The sequence below is a fragment of the Macrobrachium rosenbergii genome, chromosome 21 (genome assembly GCF_040412425.1).
Source record: "Macrobrachium rosenbergii isolate ZJJX-2024 chromosome 21, ASM4041242v1, whole genome shotgun sequence".
NCBI lineage: Eukaryota > Metazoa > Arthropoda > Malacostraca > Decapoda > Palaemonidae > Macrobrachium > Macrobrachium rosenbergii.
Window position 1 is genome coordinate 10,985,089 of NC_089761.1, and position 24,503 is coordinate 11,009,591.

The following is a 24,503-nucleotide window of genomic DNA, read 5'->3' on the forward strand; positions in this document are numbered from 1 at the left end:
CTCTGTTCACACATGATGTTACCAGTTACCGTTCACTCTAGTCCTATGTGACTCCCATTGAACAATTAATTGTAAAAAAAACAACATTTCCAATTTCCTTCTCTGGTAGCCTATATCTGAATTCTCCTTCATATTTGTAAAAACAAATTCTATTTCAATTTAACGCTTTCACGGTATTAAAAAAAATGGCATATGTAAGATTTAGTAGTTACTGTGCATCCAAACTGGTCTACTCAACATTTGTCGTTGCAAGCATGCCAATCCAACCTCATACGGCATTGCATTTCACCACCTTTCAGGGAAGTGAACTATATTTAGCTTGAGAAAATAAGTTATAAACTATATAATATTTTTAGTTTTTTGGAAAAGAAAACTATTGTGCCAGCTTTGTCTGTCCGTCTGCACTTTATTCTGTCGATCCTCAGATCTTAAAAACCACTGAGGTTAGAGGCCTGCAAATTGGTATGCTGATCATCCACCATCCAATCATCAAACATACCAAATTGCAGCCCTCTAACTTTAGTAGTTTTTATTTTATTTAAGGTTAAAGTTAGCCATAATTGTGCCTCTGGCAATGATATAGGATAGGCCACCACTGGGCAGTGGTAAAAGTTTCATGGGCTGCGGCTCATACAGCATTCTACCGAGACCACCAAAAGATAGATCTATTTTCGGTGGCCTTGATTATACACTGTAGCGACTGTACAGAAAACTCAATTGTGACGAAGAAACTTCGGAGCATTTTTTACTTGTTTATTATTATATCTTATTTGCTAACTTAAAATAACGTTCTTTCTCTTAACAGAAAGAACTTTAAACAGATGATAATCTGATATCATCAGATATGCTAAACTCCACTCACTTATGCATTATTTGCCTAAGTCTTAACAGAAAGCTCTTTCATAATGATCCAGACAAAATACTTAAAACCTGCATAAAACAAGGAATTTTCTTGCAATTTTATTTTTACAAGTTTTAATTGATTCTTCTTCTTTATATATTGTAAAAAGATTTCTCAAACTAATTAATATACAGACTATAAAAAAAGAAAGATGGTCGAAACAATATATTTCGTAAAGTGATGCAGTATTAAATATCGTAATTGTAACTATGAATAGTCTTTTGCAGGTGGGTCTTTGGGGGCTTGTATGTATCAAGCACTGCCTCAGGGCTCTGACTAGGCATAGAACCATCTCATCCTTGTTGTCCTTCAACAATGGGATCAATACTGGTGGATCTGTAGTCTTCACAGGCGTCTTGAGTGGATTGTCAAACTCCTTATGGCAACAATTACAGAAATCTGCCAATTTTCCCAGGTACACTCCTACGAATGAAGGTCTGGGGTGTCCGACATAGCCTCTGTAGCACCCTCAGAAAATCACCTCTTTTGCAGGAGCTGCTTGATAGCCTCCACCTGTGAAGACAGAGGAGCCTACTGCTTGGTGATTCCTCCCATTGTGTTCTTAAACCAGAAGGTTGGGGACATGAGGCAGTTCCGACAAGGGGTGAAGTAGGTCTGTGTATCATTCTCCCTGCAGCCACAGAGGCCCCACCAGTATTATTCTCACCTGGAACATGAAGAGCCTATTGGTATCCTTCCTCATCTGGCTGAATGGAGGAAAGGCATACATGTCCATGCTGTCTCAGGGGTGATGAAAGGCATCCTGCAGGGCTGCCCTTTGGTCTGGGACAGGAGAACAGTACAGGGGAAGTTTGACATTTCCTGCTGTGGTGAGCAGGTCAGTCGTCAGCCCCTTCCAGAGCTCCATCAACTTGATGGCTACTTCCTGATGTAGGGACCAATGAATACCTATTATCTAGTCAGCTCTGGTGAGCTGGTCTGTGTTCCTCTTGCCTGGGATGTACCTGGCCATCAGGTCTAGTCCCTGAGCTTCCAACCACTCATCCTCCACTGCCAGGCTGTTAAGCTCCAAAGAGATGGTGCCTCCCTGCTTGTTTATGTAAGCCACCACCACAACGTTGCCACTCATCACAGCTAACAACGCTTCCATGAATTGTCCTTGGAAGTGCTGGAGTGCCAGCCAGACTGCTAGCATCTCCAACAGGTTGGTGAGCTCTGTTCTCTCCTTTGGGCCCCACATCGCTGAAATGCACATGCTATTCAGAAGTGTGCCCCACCCTCTTTCGGGTTTGTCTGAGAATACCAATATCTTGAACTGCCACTGGAGGGATTTGATGTGCACCCTCCCTCTGAGGACTAGCTTCTCCAGGAAGACCAAATGCCTGAGGGAGACCTGTCACTGCTTTGATGGTTGTTGGGGTATCATGAGGAATGAGCCTGAGATCCTCAGGAGATTGGCAATCCTCTTATTTGATGGGTATCCTATCGGTGCCACTGTGTTGATCCACATCCCCAAGTATGTGATAATCTGCTTGAGGGAGAGGTGTGACTTGGGGAGGTTTACTATTACCCCCAAGTTCTTGCACAGAGCCAGGATCTTTTCCCTGTCCTGCTCTGCCTTGGAAACTGATGATGCTAGGATTAGCCAGCTGTCCAGGTAACATCGGGGTCTGATCCCCCTCATATGTGCCCAGGATGACACCAGTTGGAAGACTCAGATAACGACTTGGAAGGCCGTTCCCAGTGAGGAGCAGTGGGCCCTGAACTGGTAGATTCCTCCCTGGAAGACAAACAGCAGGTACTTCCTGGGGCCCTTGTTGATAGGGATAAGCAGTTATGCATCCCGCAGATCCATCTATACCATGTAATCATTCTCCATGATAGATGTCAACATCGACTGGTGCATCTCCATGGTGAAGGGCATCTGCTGCAGGTAGATGTTAGGAATTGAAAGGTCTATCACCAGTCACCATCCCTCCAATGCATTCTCCACCAGGAAGAAGTGGCTGTAGAATCCTGTATCCATTATCTCTGCTGCTCCCTTCAGGAACATGGCCTCTATCTCCCACCACAGGGCTTTTCCCTTGGGTGAGTTGCTCCTATAGGAGGGGAATGCCATTGGTGTCTGGGACAGAGGAGGCTTTGTTGGCTCGAAAGGGAGCCTGTAGCCCTACTGGAGGACCAGGACCATCCAATCCTCCATCCAATGTTGCTACCCTACCAGCCACTTGGTCCCCAGCCACCAACCCCCACCCATCGCAGCAGTGGGGAACAATGTCTCCCCTTGAACCTTCCCTCTTCCATATTCTGTTTCTTCAGCACCCATGGGAGGGCTGGGACACATGAAGCAAAATGTTGGAGTTGTCTGAACCCTTGCCCCATGAACCTTGGTAGCAGGAAGAAGTGGCTGTAGAATCCTGTATCCATTATCTCTGCTGCTCCCTTCAGGAACATGGCCTCTATCTCCCACCACAGGGCTTTTCCCTTGGGTGAGTTGCACCTATAGGAGGGGAATGCCATTGGTGTCTGGGACAGAGGAGGCTTTGTTGGCTCAAAAGGGAGCCTGTAGCCCTACTGGAGGACCAGGACCATCCAATCCTCCATCCCATGTTGCTACCCTACCAGCCACTTGGTCCCCAGCCACCACCCCCCACCCATCGCAGCAGTGGGGAACAATGTCTCCCCTTGAACCTTCCCTCTTCCATGTTCTGTTTCTTCAGCACCCATGGGAGGGCTGGGACACATGAAGCAACATGTTGGAGTTGTCTGAACCCTTGCCCCATGAACCTTGGTAGCAGGGAGGAATTTCTGGCAGAGGATGTGGTTTTGCTTTGGAGATAGGGTCTGCCTGCTGCTCCTCAGGAGACTGGAGCAGGTTTTGGGGGTGATGCCTGCAAGAAGAGGATGTCCGTTTAGTCCTCTCTCTTTATGTCGATCACCTCTATTGGGGAATAATAGGGTGAGCTGAGTAAGGGGCTGTTCCTGAGGCTCAACCAACTCTGATGGACATCTGCTTCTGTACCACCATCAAGAAGGTCGCTCTTCTTTTCAGAATAATGTTGGCCCATGCATGCTCCATTTGTCTTACAACATAAAAGAGGTCTTTCCCCAGAGGTCCTAGGTAGCTTCTGACAGTGGGCTAGCATCCTGTCTTTAAGCCAAGCTCCTTGGCATCTGTCCAGCCAAAAGATGACTTTGAGGGCCCTTGCTAACATAAGCTCCAGGTTCCTCACTTTAAAGCTGCTGAGTCAGATTCCTTGTTGTCGGAAAGGTTCCAACAGCACATTGTTGGCCAACCTGCATACATTGGAATCCAACAACCTCAGGATGGCAAAGGAGTTCTCAGGCAATTAGTATTTCACCAAATGGGGCAGGGTAGGAGGCAGGAGCTTTTACAACTTGGAGGAAGTCAGGGAGTTTTCTGTCCCTCCAACCAGGCCATTCATCTCTCTCATAAATCCCTGGATTAATGGGGATCAGCAGAGACAGATCAACTGCCTCAGTTCTAGGTGGTTCTCTGCTGCCTGCTCCTGGTAAGAGAGTAAGGCATGGTCTTCCAAAGCAGTGATCACTGGGGGAGGTGGTCTCAGCAAAGACGGAATAGTCACAGGGCAAGGAGAAGGGCTAAGCATAGGTTCACTAGAGGAGGAACTGTCTGTCTTATGACATTTCTTCTCATAGCATGACCACTGTGTTGAAAGCCACCCCACACATTCTTCACACATGGCCTCTCTTGTGCATTCTTGTCCCTGATGCAAAATGCAAATAGAGTGCGGATCTACCGCAGTCAGGGACATAAACTTATTACTATGCTTGCCCTTGCCCACACTATGGAAATTGGGTTCCATATCCTCCATGGTAGCCATGAAACATGATGAAGGGGGCTAGGACACACACACACACACACACACATGGGAGCCACACTACGCACAGAGGAAGTCACCCACTTGACTTGCGAAAGCACAAAGAAAAAACACAGAAATGCCTCCCTTAGGCACAGAAGATGTAACAACTTAAGTATGGGAAGGCAACACCCCTGCAGAGGAAAACACACAAGGGCAGGAACACATAACACAAATAAAGACAAATCTCAACTAATGACTCATAGGCCTACTTGATAGAATTTTGTTTTTCTAGTTAAGTCATGGACAGCTGAAGCACACCTTGCACGAGAAACCTCATCTATAAAAGCATAGGTTCATCTTCCCGTCAGAACAAACACATTTTTTATCACATACTTACAATTAACCAGGACACTGATGGTCGATGAGATATGATTCACCGAATTAGATGCATGGCAGGCGTAGGTACCTGTATGTTCCGGCTCTGCTCTTGCGATATACAAGGACCCATTGGAGAGCTGCTCTGCCCTCGGCCTCACCATCTCAATGCTCCTGTAGGCGTCGGATCCACTGCCTTTTGGAAAGAATAGGACTCTTTCAGGTTCAATACGAAGAGAAGCTCATATCCCTCAGTTATCCACACTTAAAGGTACAAAGTATAAATAATTTTAATTGATAACTCTAATTTTTTTTTGTGAGGTTGTTTCTCTGCAAAAACACAGTTACTCCTACTCGGGTAAATCTGTACACTGGAAAGTACAACAGAGGCAAATTTATGCTTTTATCAGCGTTAGATGATTGTCACGAGACTGTAGGTCTTAAACTACATATTCCTTTGATTATCTTTTAACTAAAGAGCTCATATTACTCAAAAGTAGCTATCAATCTGTGTTCTTTTATGGAAATGAAAAATGCTTATGTACAGCATCTAAAATGAACTGATGAAAAGGCAGGATGTATACAAAGAAAATTTGTATATAACTTGACTATTTTTAGCTAGAGAAATTTTTCATAAAAAAAGTTTAGTACCACGATCATATTGTTTATAGTTACTTTACTGATACCCACCAACTTTCTTCTTCCAGGCGAGAGAGGGTTCTGGGTATCCTCTGGCAGCACAGTCGACAACAAGAGACTGTCCTCGGATCACGTGACTGTCTCTGGGCTCCAGTACCCATGCTGGAGGTGCTACAGTAGACAAAGGTAATTCAGTTAGTTGGAAAAGGGGTAGAATGGAATATAGTTTGCTGATTTTAGTGCCAGAATAATACAAAATTTTATGAGATTTCATTTAGATAATATTTTTATGAAAGTCATGGAAAAAATATAAGAATTTTCACAAAAAGAGTCATTCCAAAACATGCATAAAGGTGCTTGAACACACATAACGGACAAATGTAAGCTAACCATAGAGTATTTTGCACTATGATGTCAGTATACCATTTAATATACAGTTATCACATTTACTTCCACTCAATATTCTTTCATGCGTATTGTATGCAATGTAACGGAGGGATTTTTACACTACATTCAAGCATACATACATAAATACATAAACATTATACATACATACATACATATATATATATATATATATATATATATATATATATATATATATATATATATATATATGTAAATATATATAAATCTTATTACAGAATAACGTTGGTTTGATGATTTCACTTAGGATGGAGTGTTTCTGAGGACCGAGCCGTCAACAGACACTGGCTGGTTGTCCCTCGTCCTACCTTGAGTAGAGAGGGCCTTAGGCGCTGACCACATGTGCATATGTATATATGTTTGGTCACTGAAAGTTGTGCTACAGCACAATGACATGTCCCTTGCCTCTGCCATTCATACGGGACCTTTGGACCTTTAATCTGTAATTACCTGAATCAACTCGTTAAGGCCACTTCATTTGCCGCTGTACTTCTGAAATCTTTGTTTCTGTTTGCGTTTCATGAGACCAGTAATATTGACATGTTTAACATGTGAACCTTGTATTCATATACAGGGTCATCTTCAAGATTCTTCTCTCATCTCCGTCAACAATCTTCTTCTCATGGATCATGCTATGTTTAAGGCTGATGCCTATCTCGGTTCATTTTGCATAAAATTTGAACACTACTAGAAAACTGTTTTATATGTGGATAGTCAGTGCCTACGATCAAATGGGGTGACTATCAAAGAATTTTTAAATAATACAGGGCTCTTCATGAAAGAAAAAAATCTTAAAATGTAGAATGCAATGCATTCTAATTATAGTACTGAAATGAATCGCAAATATGACGTGTTGTATAAAGATCATCCAAACCCATCAGCTAAATATTTTTCTTGCAAGGGATTTTAGCACTTCAAAACAGATAATATATAATAATGCATTTTATACAATGTTATGAGTATTTTTCATTCTTAATTACATCGACATTCCCTTCCTCACCTCTGATCTATTAAGCTTTGGAACACAACGTACGGTCTTCCCTTTTATGTCTAAGATTCTTTACGTTCCAACAATGCAATTTGTGACCAAAACTATTGTGCTGCAGTTGAGAAAAACTCACCACTGGTATAACAACTAATATCCTTCTGAAAATATTTCTCTTGTATCTCTCAACCTTTGCAGACTGTCTACAGACGAGATGATTTAATGGCTTGCAGGGAACGTCCAGCCTGGGTTTGTTTAAAAATCGGCCACCGAAAAGTAATTGACTTCAATATTTCATTAAGTTTACCTCGGGGAACGGTACCAAAGATTCTTTGCTTTTATGGATTAGTTTTCAGTGAGCTGATAACTCAACGACAAATGTGGTTATTCATGTTTGTTACGTTTCTATCCATATCATATCTCAAAAATTGTACAGGTAGGATATAATGAAATAGGCGCAGACCTGAAATATGGACATGGAGGAGGTTACCAGATTTTCAGAAATATTAATATATTTATATAAAACTGAAAATTTGAGATGGATGTTGACTGAGATGAAAATCCAGAAATAAATCCATTTTTTCACCATTCCTGTTGAACGTCAATGAAATGTATAGATGATTGGAGTAATGTATGGAGAAGGTGCTAAATTTATTTAGGAAGGTAGGGTAATCTGCCGATGAAGTTAATAATTTGAAGATGATCCGGATCTAAATGCAGATCTAAGGAGTGGATCTAGGTGCAGACCTAGATGTGGATCCATAATTCTGTTGAAAAACTTTTAATTAATTAAGCAAATGTGTGGGGAATGGCAATCTATCCAAGGAAGAGTTGTGTTAGGTTTTGCGATGGATTCAAATTTGGTTGTGGATGCGGATTTGGATCCGAAATTGTTTAAAGTTATTGAGAGATGTCAAAGGGAAGTTCGATTTTCAGATCGATCCGGATCTGGATACAAAATCGAATGCTTAACAGGATTTATGTAAAAAAAACTTTTCTTTTAACACCTAGTATATATGACCACCGCTAAGAGAGAGAGAGAGAGAGAGAGAGAGAGAGAGAGAGAGAGAGAGAGAGAGAGAGAGAGAGAGAGAGAGAGAGAGGGGGTGTGAGCTGCTAAGAGCAAAAGAAAAGAAACAATTCAGCATTTTCATGCTATTCTTTATTTTTGTAAATGAGGTTTTTTGGAAAATCCTGAAAATGCCCAATGAAAGTTAGAATAAACAGAAATGCAGTCATTAACCTGTGGGGAAAGCTTCAGAAGATGAACCTTTCCCATATGGAACAAGTCCACAGGGGAACCTGACTTGAATTCAAGCTTCCAAAGAACATGGTGTTCACTTGAAAGAAGTGACAAAAGGTACTAGGAAATACAAATTGAATAGATCACTTATTAGAAAAGGAAAAATAAATTAAATTAATACATATATAGATAAAATATAAGAAATTTTAATAATTTACTTATATTTTATCTATTTATTTATTAATTTATTTGTTTTAGTGTAGTAATGCGTCGCATCTCAGGGGCACTGTTCCATAGTCCAACGTTGTGAGGAATCAAGGACCTTGGAACTGAGAAGTTCGGCAGCGCGGCACATTTATTGCATACTGGTGCTGCTGTTCAGCATATCTGGTTGCTCCCGGCAGGAAGAGATGATCAGGAATTAATCATGAATATGGAAGATCTCTATTAAAATACTAACTGTTCAAAATTGACAAAAACAACAGAACATCAGTCGATGTTCCAAGTCATAAATGCTAATGTTAGGAAACAAAAACCTACTACCACAAACCACTCTATCTCAAAAGAGATAAATCTCTGACAGAGGCAGACATCCACACTGGAGAACAATATTCTATTAAAGGCAGGACAAATGAGACTAAGGGAATCTTCTTTTCTAATAAATGGGGACTTTACGACACCAACAAGTGTAGCATCATCGGCATACTGAACAATCTCATTTTCTAGGCCAACACCCATATCACTTGTATGCACTAAAAATAACAGCACTACCCTGTGGAACTCCATACAGTATGGGTCTTGGGTCGTCAGATCCCATCACAAGCAATTCACTGCTGTCCACCTGCAAGGAAATCTTGAAGTAATCCTAAAACATATCCACCCACTCAAAGATTCTGAAGTTTATAAATAAGCACCTTGTGACTTACTAAATAGAAAGCAGCACTAAAATCCATTTGAACTATTTTACACTCAAAACCCTTGTCAAGGTTCCTTAATGCATATTGACTATTAGCTAACAATCCTTTAAATCCCACATACTTGTATAGTAGTTTAAAATAAGTTTTTCTGCAATTTTGGAGAGCACAGGGGGAATAGAAATTGGTCTGTAGTTACCGCAGTCTACAGATATGCCACAAAGACACTACGTCAACTTAAAACCCTATAGACTCTACTAATCTTGAGAGACAACACACTACAAATCTTTTTCAAAACAAAAGGAAGACACCATCAAGATCTTCTTCACCCAGTTATCAAGATTATCAAGAATTTTCTTAACATCCCTAAAGCAAAATGAAAATTTTGTAAGAATAGGTTCAGGATGACAAGTATCAGCGAGAAGGACAGCCTCAGCTGATTGCTTAGCTTCAAAAGCTCGATGAAGCAGTTCAGCCTTTTCCTTAGGGCCAGTAACCAATCTACCATTATTTGTTAGTGGTGGTGGAATGGAAGACGAGCCTGACCCAAAGATGGATGATGCCAGTTTGGTCCACCACAGATGAGGCCGAGTAATTCCCCCAAGTTTCCCTTTTAAGGAATTATTGTAATTTCTCTCAGCTATATGGAAAGTTCTATTCACAGCACAGCGAGACTCAACAAAAATTACGTAATTTTCTCATGAACAATTTCGTCTCCATGTGTTGAATTTGGTTGGTTTGTCGTGGTAAGCGTGTCCACATGTATTATCAAACCATGGCTGGTCATCAGTTCTGAACTTCATGACATGACTTTTTTTACGGACATACCTTAATAAATAGCCATCAACATTTCATTCAACTTCTTCTTGGGATCTGGATCTGATACAGCATCTAAAATATTATGTGCTGGACATGCTTCAATCATGCAATCCCAATTGTCTCTAGATTTCAGCCAGGCCGTTTCCCAAAGGTGGCATTAGGAGTATACTGACTGAAAGATATGTCCATCTCAATGGCGCAATGATCGTGAGTGCTTATATGTACTCGCAGACCCTGGACTTGACAATAGCTGGAACATCTGAGAATATGAGGTTCAATCTATTACCAGAAATAAGTGTGGGTTCCTCAATTAGCTGGACAAAATCGGAGGATACACAGAACTCAAGAGCAGACCGGCCATGTTGATCTGTGGAATTTGAATTAAGTTACTCACTGTCCTTTGCATTGCAATCTCCACAAAGAACGAATGAGAATTTTGAATCTTGTGACTTAGCCATACTAACCCTCTCCAAGAGACAGTCATATATAGAATAATTAATATTTGGATTGCGATAAACAGCAAATATGTAAACATTGTAGAACTTACTGAAAATATTAAAACAAAGAACTTCATGAAGTACACTCTAAGTTTTTCTGATGATACATAAGTCGTTTGGACCTAGTGTATACAGCCAAACCTTGCTCGTGTGAGATGCTACGATGATAAATAGTCAGGGACATCAAACCCCGGGAATAATATCCCAAGCTTTGACTTACTTCTACTTACAAGTAGTAAGAAGGGCAATATGACAATTTAAGAAAGATTGATCATACTGGATGAGTTGCATCAGATGAAGTTTCTTTATCCTCTTTCTGGCAACGAGAAAAGATACATTAACTGATTCTGTACGAAACAGTTCCAAAACTTCAAACCGAAATTGTCGCTGTACGTGCAAAGTAAACAAATGGATCAGTTCATCGTAAAAGCTTGAATTGTAAGAATGTAAACAGAAGTGGAAGGAAAATATGAATTGCAAAATACGAAAACCTAAACCAATAACAGAGGCGTGGACAGATATTAGCCATAGCCAAAGAAAGTTTACAACGGTACGGTCGATTTCAATCAGATAACTCGTAATCTTTGTGAAAGCGTAGATGAACTGTCCAGAGATGGACAGATACGAATTGAGAAGACATTATAAATTATATCCATGGCAAGGAGATAATCAAAAGATATCTTTTATGTGTTTATAAATTTCTCTCTGAGCAAAAGTCAAGTGGTAGAATAATAACGATCTTAAAAGAAAAAAATATATTATGGTGAACAAAACTGACTAAATAAGGAACACTATAATATCTATCTTTAGAAAACGCAAGATGACTTTGACCGGAAAAATTACATCGCGTACTTAAAAACTGCCCATGTGTCTGATGAAAGTTATGAATAACAACTCGTATGTAAACCTGATCAGTCCAAAGGTTTCGTAATATGTCAACCAAAAACTAGCCCTATCACATAAAATTAACTGAATCCGAACTGCAAGCGCCCTCAGACATAGGCATATACATATATCGCACATATAACAAGAAACATAAATATTATGCAAAGTTTAAAGAAACATATTCAGCTGCGTCATTTAAACACCTGTCATGGCAAACTTTTACTTATAATAGGACAGAAACCTGCCCTGATGATAGTTGCATGGTCATGCTTTTAAGTCTGAGCTAAAAATTGTAACATGCACAATAAATGAGAAAAATCATGCACATGCTGACTGGCAGTAAATTTTAGTGTTAGTTATTAAAAGGGGTACAAATTGCAGTAATTCAAAAGATTGGATTACAAGGAAGAAACGGATGGAAGTGAAAGGAAGGAACACAGAAGAGGACACGTACAGGCAGAAGTGACGGCGGGAGCTGAGGTGGTTTACCTGTGCAAACGGTTCAGTCAAGTGCAACAAGATTTCTGTGCTTGGAAGCAGCTTCCCTTTTTCACTTAAGTCCTTAATCACTAAATAGTCTTTGTATTTTGTGCAACAGCACCTGTGAGTGAGAGATCTAAGAACGGAGTGCTCTAGCTTTGCAGTGCCTATCTGTGCTAAGCTGAAATGTGCTGTGCAGGATGAGTGAAATGATATGCACTGACGACCTTACCGGACACGGTGAGCGTGGCTGTGTAGCTCTCGACGGCTGCCGCATTTCGAACCTGGCAAGTGTATCGGCCTGAGTGTCCTGCAGTCAAGGAACTTACGACCAAGACACTTGAAAAACCGTCGTAGGCTCTCGCCTGAATATTAGGTGGCCTGGTTATACTGAGGGAGCGCCCATCCTTCAGCCATTCTATGGTTAGGGGTGGGTCCCCTTGGCTGACCCCACACATCACCTGAGTTCGCATGCCCTCCGATAAACCATCGTTGAACGAGAAAGGATCTATACGGGGAGGTACTGTCCAGGGGCAGAAGGGAAAGACAAAAACACGAACATTATGACATCAGATTCAGAACTCATACTTCAACCCATCTGAGAGTCAAAAGAGAGAGGAGGAAAGGAAAAGCAAGAAATAAGGACAGACAATAATGCATGCTACAAAGCAGGGAAAACGTAGAGAGCCGTAAGGGTAAAATTCCTCTATATTTATATACCGTGAACGACCAAATGATAAGTGAGTTGAGAGATAGCAGCAGCATTTGCGGCCTCACAGGTATAATCACCAGCATGGCGACGTTGGATTTTCTCGATACTAAGGACGGAATTAAAGGCATTCAAGGCGAGGACAGTCACCCTATCACTTGGACTGCCCCCGAGGGGAATAGGGGATCCATTCCGTAACCAGGTCAGGGTCAGGGGCTCGTCCCCCTTCGACACAGTACAGGTCAAGGTTATTCTCTCTCCGGAGGCTACCCAGTCCCTGGCAGCAAAGGGGGCTATGGAGGGGGGCTCTGAGGAGGAATGGCGGGATATGGACCATAAGGTATCAATGTGAAGAAGTGAGAAAAAGAAATAGTTTGTTGATTATCTGCAACTGTAAAATTATGAGAAATATTTTCCTGTTTTTCAATGATTAAAGAAAATGTATTACAGCAGAACTTTTTTTTTTTTAAGATGGCAAGTAAACTATGTAAAGTAAGTAAACGATAAAAAACATTAGTGCTCATATTCTCACCTTCCATGTTTTTTTTCGAAACAAAAGATAATTTTAAAGTCGACCACCTACAGTTCAAAGTATTTACGGGTTGAGGAGTGTATTTGCCTTAAAACCTGACATAAATATAAATCAATGATGAAATCCATAGAAAGAAGATTTTTTTCCTACTTTAGTAAACTGGTCACTTAGTAACTCCCAAGATTTACAGTCGCCATCTGTGTGTATATTCATTTTGTTGTTTCCCCTGTTTTTATAATTAATTCAGGTTATATTACTTTGCTACTGCACTTCGGTTTTAAATGTTGACAATGTAGTTTTATTTATAATTTCTTTTTACATTACTTTGATTTCCTATTTGCAATCTGAAAACAAAAATAAATATGAAAAATATCACTTGTCAACATTGTCCTTTTATTTGCGGTTTTATGTTAATACGAATTTTTAAGATCCATTGCCCTATAGGAGAATCTATTGTTATGTGTATGTATGTATGTATGTATGTATGTATGTATGTATGTATGTATGTATGTATGTATGTATGCATGTATATCCGCAATGCCCTCTTCTCGAATTCTTCGCATTTTTTGGATGAGCTTGTCACCACAAAGCCTGAGATCCAAATGCATGATTTGAAACAATTCTGATGTCCAAAGCAGGATTCGAACCTTCATATTCTTTCATTTAGAGCTCAGCCTTTGTAATGTCAAGCGTATCCAAAAAGTGTGAAGAATCCGAAAAGTTAAGAGTACATGGTGGTTATTATAAGTGCATACGTTAAGAGTGATATATATATATATATATATATATATATATATATATATATATATATATATATATATATATATATATATATATATATATATATATATATATATATATATATATATATATATATATATATATATATATATATATATATATATATATATATATATATATATATATATATATATATATATATAAATATATTATATATATATGTGTGTGTGTGTTTTTACTGTTTTTCTAAATAGCATCGTTGTAGCGAATATAAAGCATGCATAGCTGATGGCTTAGAAAACATTTCCTTCCCGCAAGGCAAGTAGTATAACCACAGCTTTCCCAGTATTTGCAAAATTTTTACATCAGTATGTGTAAGACATTGTGAATAACATAATGGATTTTTTCAGAAATACAACAAAACAATAGTATAGATAAAACAATGTATCTCTTCATTGGCAATCAATCTTTAGGTCATTTAAACTCGGCCACTTACCCAAGACAGAGACCTGAGCTGAGCCAGTGGCTGCCCGACCCTGCTTGGTGGAGGCGGTGCAGGTGTAGACTCCAGCGTCTGTCGAATGCCTCACTCGCTCCAGGATCAGCGTCCCATCGGCATCGACTCTGAGCCCCATACTCTCGTCGATGGTCTCCCCATCTAGTTGGAAGAAAAATAAGGCGAATAGCAAGTAAATTATTTGATTTACAGGAGGATCTTCCAGTTTTTACGGTGAGGACAATTCCACGAAAAGCATCAGACGTCTCCTGAATTCACGTGACTGTTTTACTTTCTGTTCCCTCAGATTTCTTTATTTAACAGAACTTGTCTCTCTGAAGGCTGATTTCCCTTTGGAGCCCTCTTGAGTTTATAGTCTGTTGACTCTGCCCGTAAGGGTTTTCAGCCGAGCTTTCAAAGAAAGATAAGAAAGAAAACTTTGCGGGTCTCTGAGTTCATATTTCGATGAGTTGGTTGGAGCATATTTCGGGATTAAATACTGTATTTAACACCAACCTTTTATCACATAAGGAACGAAAACAAAACATAAATAAGGAGGTAATTCTCATTTGTCTTCGGCCTACAAGATTTGTACAGGAAAGTGACAGTTTCGAGCGATGCTCTGGATGACTAAATACTAAACGGTCCTCAAAAATTACCAGAGGGATGAACCTACAGTACATGCGTAGTGACTTTCTTCTTGTTCATCTCTGAGCCTACCCTGTCATTACCTGAGTTTATTTCATATTCAGTTGCATACTTTTAAACAAATAAATGGTGTTAAATAAATAGGCACTTATTCATAATTACTTTTCAAATAAACAGTAAGATTGCAAGCTGGAAAAAAGCTACGAAACACCTTTTGAAATATTCTTTTCGTCCGTCTTTTGAAAGTTTATTCTTTCAACACTTTTGTGGGAAACTACGAGTGGATTTTATTTTCTCGATCACTTTCCCTGATCTTTTCCTTATTCCTTCATCCTTCTTCTACGCATCCTAACGTAAACTGCACTGTAACGTAACAGAAAAAGGAATCGCTCAGACTCAAAACGAGAAATGAAATATTTGACATTATTGAAGGCCTGTAAAACACAGGAGCAAAACAGAAGTCACCAAATAAAGGAAACAGACACAAAGCGTCAGTGAATAATTCACGGCACACCTGCGAGTAACTGAAGACTCAACCTTTACTGGTAAAAAGATAAGGTAGATGAAAGGCAAGGAAAATGTCATGAACACTTCACAAAACTCCCTATCAGCTCTCGATAACTAAGCTCTTGCTTATACTCAGAATATCAAAAAAGTATTTCAAGCGGAAAAGTATTTTAGCTACAGCTCATTGAGAACTACCTGGACGAAAACTACGAGAAGGGAAGCTGGAGATGACTGAATATTTATGAAATACACGGTACAGAAATGACATGGGTGACGAAATTTCAGAGACCTTTGACGTCACCCGGTGCTGAAGACGATGATGTGCATAACCACATGTATATAAACACGCACACGCACGCACAGACATACACACACACACACACACACACATATATATATATATATATATATATATATATATATATATATATATATATATATATATATATATATATATATATATATATATATATATATATATATATATATATATATTATCATTCATATATGTATTTATATGAGTATAGACAGTTCACTGTGTGCCAAAATTATCATTCATATATATTTATATATGTCTATACACACACACCATATACAGTATATATGTATATATTTAATATATATATATATATATATATATATATATATATATATATATATATATATATATATATATATATATATATATATATATATATATATATATGTATGTATATAAAACTTCCACCGTGGGAATAACGATGTGATGTAAAACTTAAACAGAGTTTATACACTCTTGATCCCATTCCGGACAAAATTTTCAAAAGAGATTGAAAAGAGAAACTAGGGAATCTCAGTAATCGTAGCTATTACCCTTGCCTCCTGTTTTATCCAGTACCTGAGTTAATCCCAGGCATATATCGCAAATGTAATGACCGTGGTATGAATTAAAATGGTGGTTACATACCTTTCAATCTCAGCTGTCGCCTGTAAAACTAAGTATCCATTGTAATCTTTTGTAGTTGGCTTGAAAATGCTTTAGAGTGAATGCAAAAGATCTTAAATTTAGTTGTTTTACTTTTCTCATGTTCATATACTCTGTATATTACCAATTACATATATATATTATATATATATATATATATATATATATATATATATATATATATATATATATATATATATATATATATATATATATATATATATATATATTATATATACACATATATATATATATATATATATATATATATATATATATATATATATATATATATATATATATATATATATATATATGTATATATATATGTGTATAATGAGAGGATGTATGCTGTCACTTACGCGACACAATTCTTTTAGCATCCAAAGGCCTATCGCTAAGAGGGGAGGGAGCACTGTATGTCATAACGGCCCATGAGACATCACAAAAAGCCCCTTAGCCTCAGCCAGAGCCAATGCAGTGCTAAATGTTAATTTTCTTGGAAGGTTTGGTCGTGTAAACTGTTCTCGCGTAAAAGGATTTGACTAGGAGTTATAAAACAAATTCTCTCAGAAGAATTCATGAAGAAGCGTAGGAGTTTTTGAAGATAAACCGGCTAATGATCTCAGAGCATTTGCATAGAATATTGCGATGCATCAACAGTTTCCTCATCGAATGTCATATTCATTCAAAGTATGGAAGGATTAAGGTAGTTCTCCAGATTTCAGAATCGATAACAGCCTCTAATGACAGATATGGTTGGGTCTTTTTTCAAATAATTTCCAGTAGCAATACAGGATTTTTTGGCTTCATTAAGCAATTTCTGATATGAGTCGGGTTACTCTGCCAATAATGTTTATTATTATTATTATTATTATTATTATTATTATTATTATTATTATTATTATTATTATTATTATTATTATTTCTGTAGATGAAACCTATTCACATGGAACAAGTACGCAGGAGCCATTGACTTGAAATTCAAGCTCCCAAAGAATGTTGGTTTCAACCTCTCACCACAAACCCCACGCTGCGGCAGTATCTGATCATGATGCGGAGCCAATGATCTTTCATCGCCCTGGGGAAACGCGAACCCGCAACATCTGAGTGGCATGCCAAGACACTAGCCACTATACCAGCGGACCAGCTAAACAGTTGTATATTTCAATAAAAGTCATCATCTCAACCTACTATGTCTTTGCATCCTTCACCTTTCGAACCCCAGATGAAAACCTGGATGTTGCCACTCTTCTTCGTATCCGTCTTTGAACATCAAACTTTTTACCCTCGAATCTGAAGTAGCATTGTAGTAATATTATTGCACAGGCTATCATGCGCTCGACTTTGCCCTATGTCATGAAAGATTTGTGAGAGCAAATGTGTGTTTTTTAAGTCACTTAGTCGCAGCAAAATAACCAAGTAGTTATATGAAGCAAAATATCGATGTTGCCGCAATTTTCTTTCTTTTTTCCCTCCGCATTTCTTATTTTTTGGGTATTCTCCGTTACTCATATCATGCTTATATATCACTTGCATATCACTACTGATTTTGACAAACACGTGTCCACAAGACACCAAACATTCTCAGTGACGTCAATTCCCTGAGCTCCTTGGAATAATTCCCAAATTAATTACTGTATAATGAAGTCTCAGCACCCAGAATCTTAAGACCCTTTCTTCTGGCCGGATGCAAAGATGACTTAGTTAACTGTCTCGAGACGTCATGCCATTGTGGGAGCGACGGACGTCCTTCGGGATATCTAAAGGAAGGCATCACTTCCCACGCTCTGTTCAACAGTGCAGAGGAACTAAAAATTCACCGTTGCCTTTCCGAGGTGGGAGGTTAAAAACCCAGTACTGGCTTAATCTAATAGTTACACTAGGCCTATGTAGAGGTCTGCCACCTGGATGACTAACCGTAATTTATTCAAGCGAGTGCTGAATTTTTCATAACCACTTCAACCTGCTGCACTCATAAAACTGATACCGCTCTCATAGAGATGAATAAATTCCACCGCTGTTAAAAAAGTCAAACACACTGAACGCCTCTAAGCAATGCCATTGCGAAAGCACCAGAGCGTGTCTATTTCTCATCGTGTTGCCCTTCTGTTCTTCCTTGCATACTTGTAAAACTAAAAGTAGTTTTTGTAATAAAGGTGACTTTTTAACCTAGTGACATTTACAATAAATTCTTATTACTACTTTATAAAAAAATCTCATTTAAGCATGATATCTTGTCAAGATAAATCTCTTAAAAGTTCCTAATAATTAATCTTACAAAAAGGTCAAGGATTTTGGGCAAATGAAAACACAGCAAAGTACTTACATCCTTGTGTGAATAGGAGTTTTTGTGGAACTTGTTATCTGGTCTTAAGGCAGTGATATTTGCATCACAGTCATACTTACGAGTAAAATACGTTATCTTCTTTTATGATGTTCCATCGTTTGTATATTCACACACAGGATAAAGTATCTTATATATAAGGATTGACCGACATCTGACCAAAATGAAACTTCATTAAACAGGTTGCAAAATAACCTAAAGGACTGGAAATAACAAAGCTTTGCTAGAATCATTTTATAAACAAACAACTGATAACTTACAGATTTTTGAAAAAGATGCTACACCACCTCGGTATCAGGCCAAAAAGCAAGCAACACCTGGACGTATCACAGAGGCTAAATATTTCAGGAAGTTCATTCTCTACCAAGACAGGTGTGACGGACCACTTCAGAGGTTGTGGTGTGTTTTCAACTATCGCTCCTTTGTTGGTTCCCTTCGCTCAGTCAACCTGCTTCTACAATCTTCTGTCTTTTGATTCTTTCTCACACAGTTTCTTTATCATAATTACCATGGAATCATTGCAGTCCATCACATTTCACTGTCATTAACAGATAGGAATTTATTCATGGTGAGAGAAGTGATGTACGCTCATGTTCTTGAATTCGGTTACGGAATAGATTAAGTACGTGATGGACGATAAAATAGGGAATCTCTTTGCTTATTTACGTTTACAAACAGAGCACAGACACCTCTGTTCATATGCTTAATACATATTTATATCTATATTTCTTACGCACGTGTGCACAACTTGAGAGTGTCGTATTATATTGCATGTGTATGTATGTAAGAAGAATTAGATTATTTACCAACAATTAAAAGTTCAAAAGAATAATCTACACGATCCTTCCTATTTCTAACACAGTGTAAAAAACCGTGACAAAATCCTCTCCTTTTCACCTCCAGACCTACTCGAACAACTCCAACATTTAAATACGATTTTCTCTTCTATAAAGGAAATTTCTCTCTCTCTCTCTCTCTCTCTCTCTCTCTCTCTCTCTCTCTCTCTCTCTCTCTCTGTATGTGTGAAAAAACAGAGCACGAAAATACTCCGGTTCCGCTGTGTCATTCTAAATAATGCATAACCATCGGCTTTACTCAGAATGTTCGGGGAACTTTTTCCCCCGTTTGGAAGGTCATCAAGCTCAGATATTTTGTCGGAGTTATTTCGTCGTTTTCATCGCTGCAGGAAGTGATGAAAATTCAGTATATACGTCCTTTTTGCATGGAAAAGGTGACATAGAAATTCTGAAATATTTTCATCGGTCACATATATACTTTGACTCCTCTCTTTTCATTTTTGTTTTCTCTCTTTCGAGTTTTTATTATCATTTACTTAGCTTTTTAGAGAGAGAGAGAGAGAGAGAGAGAGAGAGAGAGAGAGAGAGAGAGAGAGAGAGAGAGAGAGGTTCAAGTAAATATGTAGATTCCTTCACATCTAAAGCATCAACGAAACACTTGGAATATCCTGTGCAATAAACTACCGACCATACAGTAGTTGCACAAAAGGACATTTTCTTCCTACTAAGGGAAGCACTTGAAAATAATGACGTCACTTGCACTTGCTATATCCCTGATCTCTGTCGTAACCTCATCTTTCATTCAGTCCACTGTTCACACTGCATCAGATCTTTCATAGTTTGCGAATCCTTTACATTCAGATCTTTCCAGACTATACAATTCATCGCGTAATGTGTGTCAAAGAAAATTACTGCGCCGGCTTTGTCTGTTGGTCCGCACTTTATTCTGTCCACACTATTTTCTATCCGCCCTCAGATCTTAAAAACTGCTGAGGCCAGAGGGCTGCAAATTGGTGTTTGATCATCCGCCCTACAATCATCAAACATACCAAATTGCAGCCCTCTATTTAAGGTTAAACTTCACCACGAACCTGCTTCTGGCAACGATATACGATAGGCCACCACCGGGCCATGGTTCAAGTTTCATGGGCCGCGGCTAATACAGCATTATACCGAGACCACAGAAAGATAGATCTATTTTCTGTGTCCTTGATTATACGCTGTACAGAAAACTCGACCGCGCCGAAGAAACTTCGGCGAATTTTTCACTTGTTTTTAGCAGGTACGGCTTTATAACAGTTTTGATGCAACCCTCTTTTTTTACATATATTCTAAAAAGAGAAACTGCCGATACTGAAGAAGAATTGGTGCATCAAAATGGCAATTCATTCCATGACAATAACAAAACAGATGTTAGATAAACATATGTGATACGTTATCCCCTCAGAATTTTAGAGAACATGGAAATTATAAACAAGAAAACAACTCTGAGTAATGATGGGTTTTGCCTTTCGGTTTTTCTTAATGTATTGTGTGATTGTTTTTGAGGGGGGAGGGGAGGCAGGGTGGGGGTTTGGTGTGGAAGTGTGTTTACTTTGCTCTTGTTGTACCTAATCGTTCTCCTTATCAGTGTGGCTACTATTGTTCTGCAATGTTCACTTTTATATTCTGAGAAACAATCATAGCTATACATATATATATATATATATATATATATATATATATATATATATATATATATATGTGTGTGTGTGTGTGTGTGTGTGTGTGTGTGTGTAAGTGTGTGTGTGTGTATGTATGCATGTATATATATATATATATATATATATATATATATATATATATATATATATATATATATATATATATATATGAGAGACAGAGACAGAGACAACATATTTCTTACCTTTATTCCAAGTAAATGAGTGGAAAGGATAACCAGCCACAGGGCAGCTCAACTCCAGCGGTTGTCCAGCTACAGCCGTCACAGTGGCCAAGGGGCGCCCTACAGGAAGACCTTTGTAAAGAAATGCATATTAGCCTACTTGTAGAAAATGCGATTAACGAAGAGTTTTCACATTCTCAAAACTCCAAAGAGAGCTGGCTCTAACAATTAATATTCTACGAGAAATTAAAATTAGATTTCCCATCGTGTTATTGGATGAAATTTAACACTGGACTGAACCAAAAATCCATATTGCATGAGTAAGTTTCACTTATAGCACCGCTTAAATGATTTCAGCTTTTAAATAGGTCATAAAAAAGGTCTTTCAGCTTTGGGCTTCAAAAGTAGAGCTCTTAATGGGCTGAAAAGCAAATGAATTTACCTCATTAGTTGCTTCTCCACTGTGAGCCACTTTTTTTAGTTTCCTGAATCATTTTTCCTTTTCACTCACCTAGATATCTGGCTTTATTAACTAATCAATATGCTAAATGCCTGTTGTGTTATATATATATATATATATATATATATATATATATATATATATATATATATATATATATATATATATATATAATATATATAAATATGTATATATATATATATATATATATATATATATATATATATATATATGTATATATATTCGTCAAAGCCAATTCAAGAATATAGTCGATTGTCTTGCTCAAGGGTTCCCTGTTTACCAAGTGAGGGATAGCCTATAAAAACCGTAGGTAGTCAAAAGTTATTACGGAATCACTACAAGAAATAAACGGCAGTAACTTGGAAGCTTTGTTCAGTCTGAGGTCAATTACTTTTAAATAAAAGGTCGACTGAATGCCCTAACCTGGATGAAGGAAAAGGATGGAAGAGGAAAAACAGTCAGAAACCCAAAGGAAATGAATCGTCTCTTGAAATGAATGAGGTTATAGGAATCAGATCAATCCGAAGATGGAGGAGGATTCTACATTTTACCGGTGGAAATGAAAAGTCGCTGAACTGAACGGTGATTAGCAAATTATAGTTAACAATCATAGTAGAGGTAAATATTTTCCTTACTATTATTATTCATAAGATAAAACCTATTCATCTGGAACAAGCCCACAGGGGTCATTGACCTGAAATTCAAGCTTCCAAAGAATATGGTGTTCATTAGGAAGAATATGAGGAGGTAAAGGGAAATACACAAAGAAGAGATCCCACTTATTAAAAAAGAATAATTAATTAATAAATTAATAAATAGATAAAAATGTATTCAAATGCAAGGAGAATAGTATTAGGGTAGTAATGCATTGCATCTTCGCTTGAACTTCTGAAGTTCCAATTGGGCGACATCCTCTGGAGGCTGTTCCACAGAGGATTGTGGAACAGCCTCTCTGGAACTGAGAAGTTCGACAGCGAGGCACATTTACTGCATACTGGTGCTGCTGTTCAGCGAATCTGGTTGCTCTCGGCAAGTAAAGGAGATCAGGGATCAATTGTGAATGTGAAAGATCTCTGTTGAAAGACAACTTATGAAAAAGTGACAAACAAGAGACCATCTTTCGATGATCTAAGTCATAACTGCTAATATTAGGAAACAGAAACCTACCACCACGAACAACTCTATCTAAAAGAGGTACTTCTCCGGCAGAAGCAGACATCCACACCGGAGAACAGTATTCTAGCAAAGGAAGCACAATGATGTCGTTCCTCAAGTTAACGCAATCGACAGTTGTAAATCTGAATGCAAATACCGTTTGCATACATGATTGCTTGTTGATGTAAAAAAAGAAGAGCATCAACGAAGGTCTTCGAACAGGAATACTCACCGTAAATGTTAAGCCTCGCTCTATGGTAAACGGAGCCAGCGACGTTGGAGGCTGTGCACTGGTATCTGCCGCCGTCTTCAGCTCTTGTGTGGGAGATGTTGACGTGTCCCACCACCTCCCCCCGGCTTCCCTCTTGCGCCCCCACGACCACCCTTCAGGCAAAGGAGGAGACCGACGAAGGGACGAAGGCGGCACAAGAGGATTAGAAGAGATGGGAATAGTATGAAGAGATGATGTTATAACAGAATTCTCTACTTCATACAATATTGCAGTCCTAATCTGCCCTACATTCTTGTTTCATTTACTTTTTCGTTTTTATTTATTTATTAATTTTTTTTTTTGGTCGGAGGGCAATCAAAAAGCAGACCAGAGTTGCGTCCTTCTCTTTCTCTATTGATAAACACAAAACCAAGTAATATATTTTTGTATAGATAAAAATACACAAGGGAAAGTGGAAGCAGCTGATTTTTCAGTCCATACTGGTGTCTTGCCTTTATAATTAACAAAATTATATAGAGATTTGTGAAAATAGAGTACCGTTGTTTCATATAAGAAAAAGAAACTGAGATACCTTATAGCATTAAAACATCAATAAAATATTCAGGAAACGAGATTCTCTAGAGGACGCAACTGCTGGCGGCAATTGTCTGGAATAAACAAACGCCTCTATAACCAAGGGAACTGCTCCGAGTACCCTCCGGTTAAGTCACTTCGTGCTTAGGTGTGCTAAGCAGAGCTGTATCAAATTGGCTGGGGAAAGAAGTGCAACTAAAAACTTTCTCAAGAATTGAAAGGTCTAAACCAGTGGTTCTCAACCTGGGGATCGCGCCCCCCTAGGGGGACGTCGGCAATTTCCAGGGGAGGCGCGAGGCCTAGGGAAAATTTAAAAAATTCTAGAGTTATATTCGTTATTTTCTTAACAAGAGTGAGGAACTAATATTCAGAAGTTTATAAGAAAAATAAAAAGTATCTTTTAACGTTACTTTCCTATAGTCTGCCATTCTTTAGGCTAGGCTTACCATTATTTTGTAGAATATTT

The 24,503-nt window shown here is 38.4% G+C and overlaps 1 protein-coding gene across 1 annotated transcript in view; it reads right to left on the minus strand.

The window, feature by feature from the left end:
- LOC136849670 (cell adhesion molecule Dscam2-like) overlaps positions 1-24,503 on the minus strand; it is a 262,609-nt gene that overhangs the window by 70,849 nt on the left and 167,257 nt on the right. The window contains 6 exon segments of the mRNA XM_067122999.1: positions 5,105-5,278; positions 5,773-5,892; positions 12,203-12,493; positions 14,449-14,610; positions 21,618-21,728; positions 23,465-23,616. Coding sequence (XP_066979100.1) covers positions 5,105-5,278; positions 5,773-5,892; positions 12,203-12,493; positions 14,449-14,610; positions 21,618-21,728; positions 23,465-23,616 — 1,010 coding nt within the window.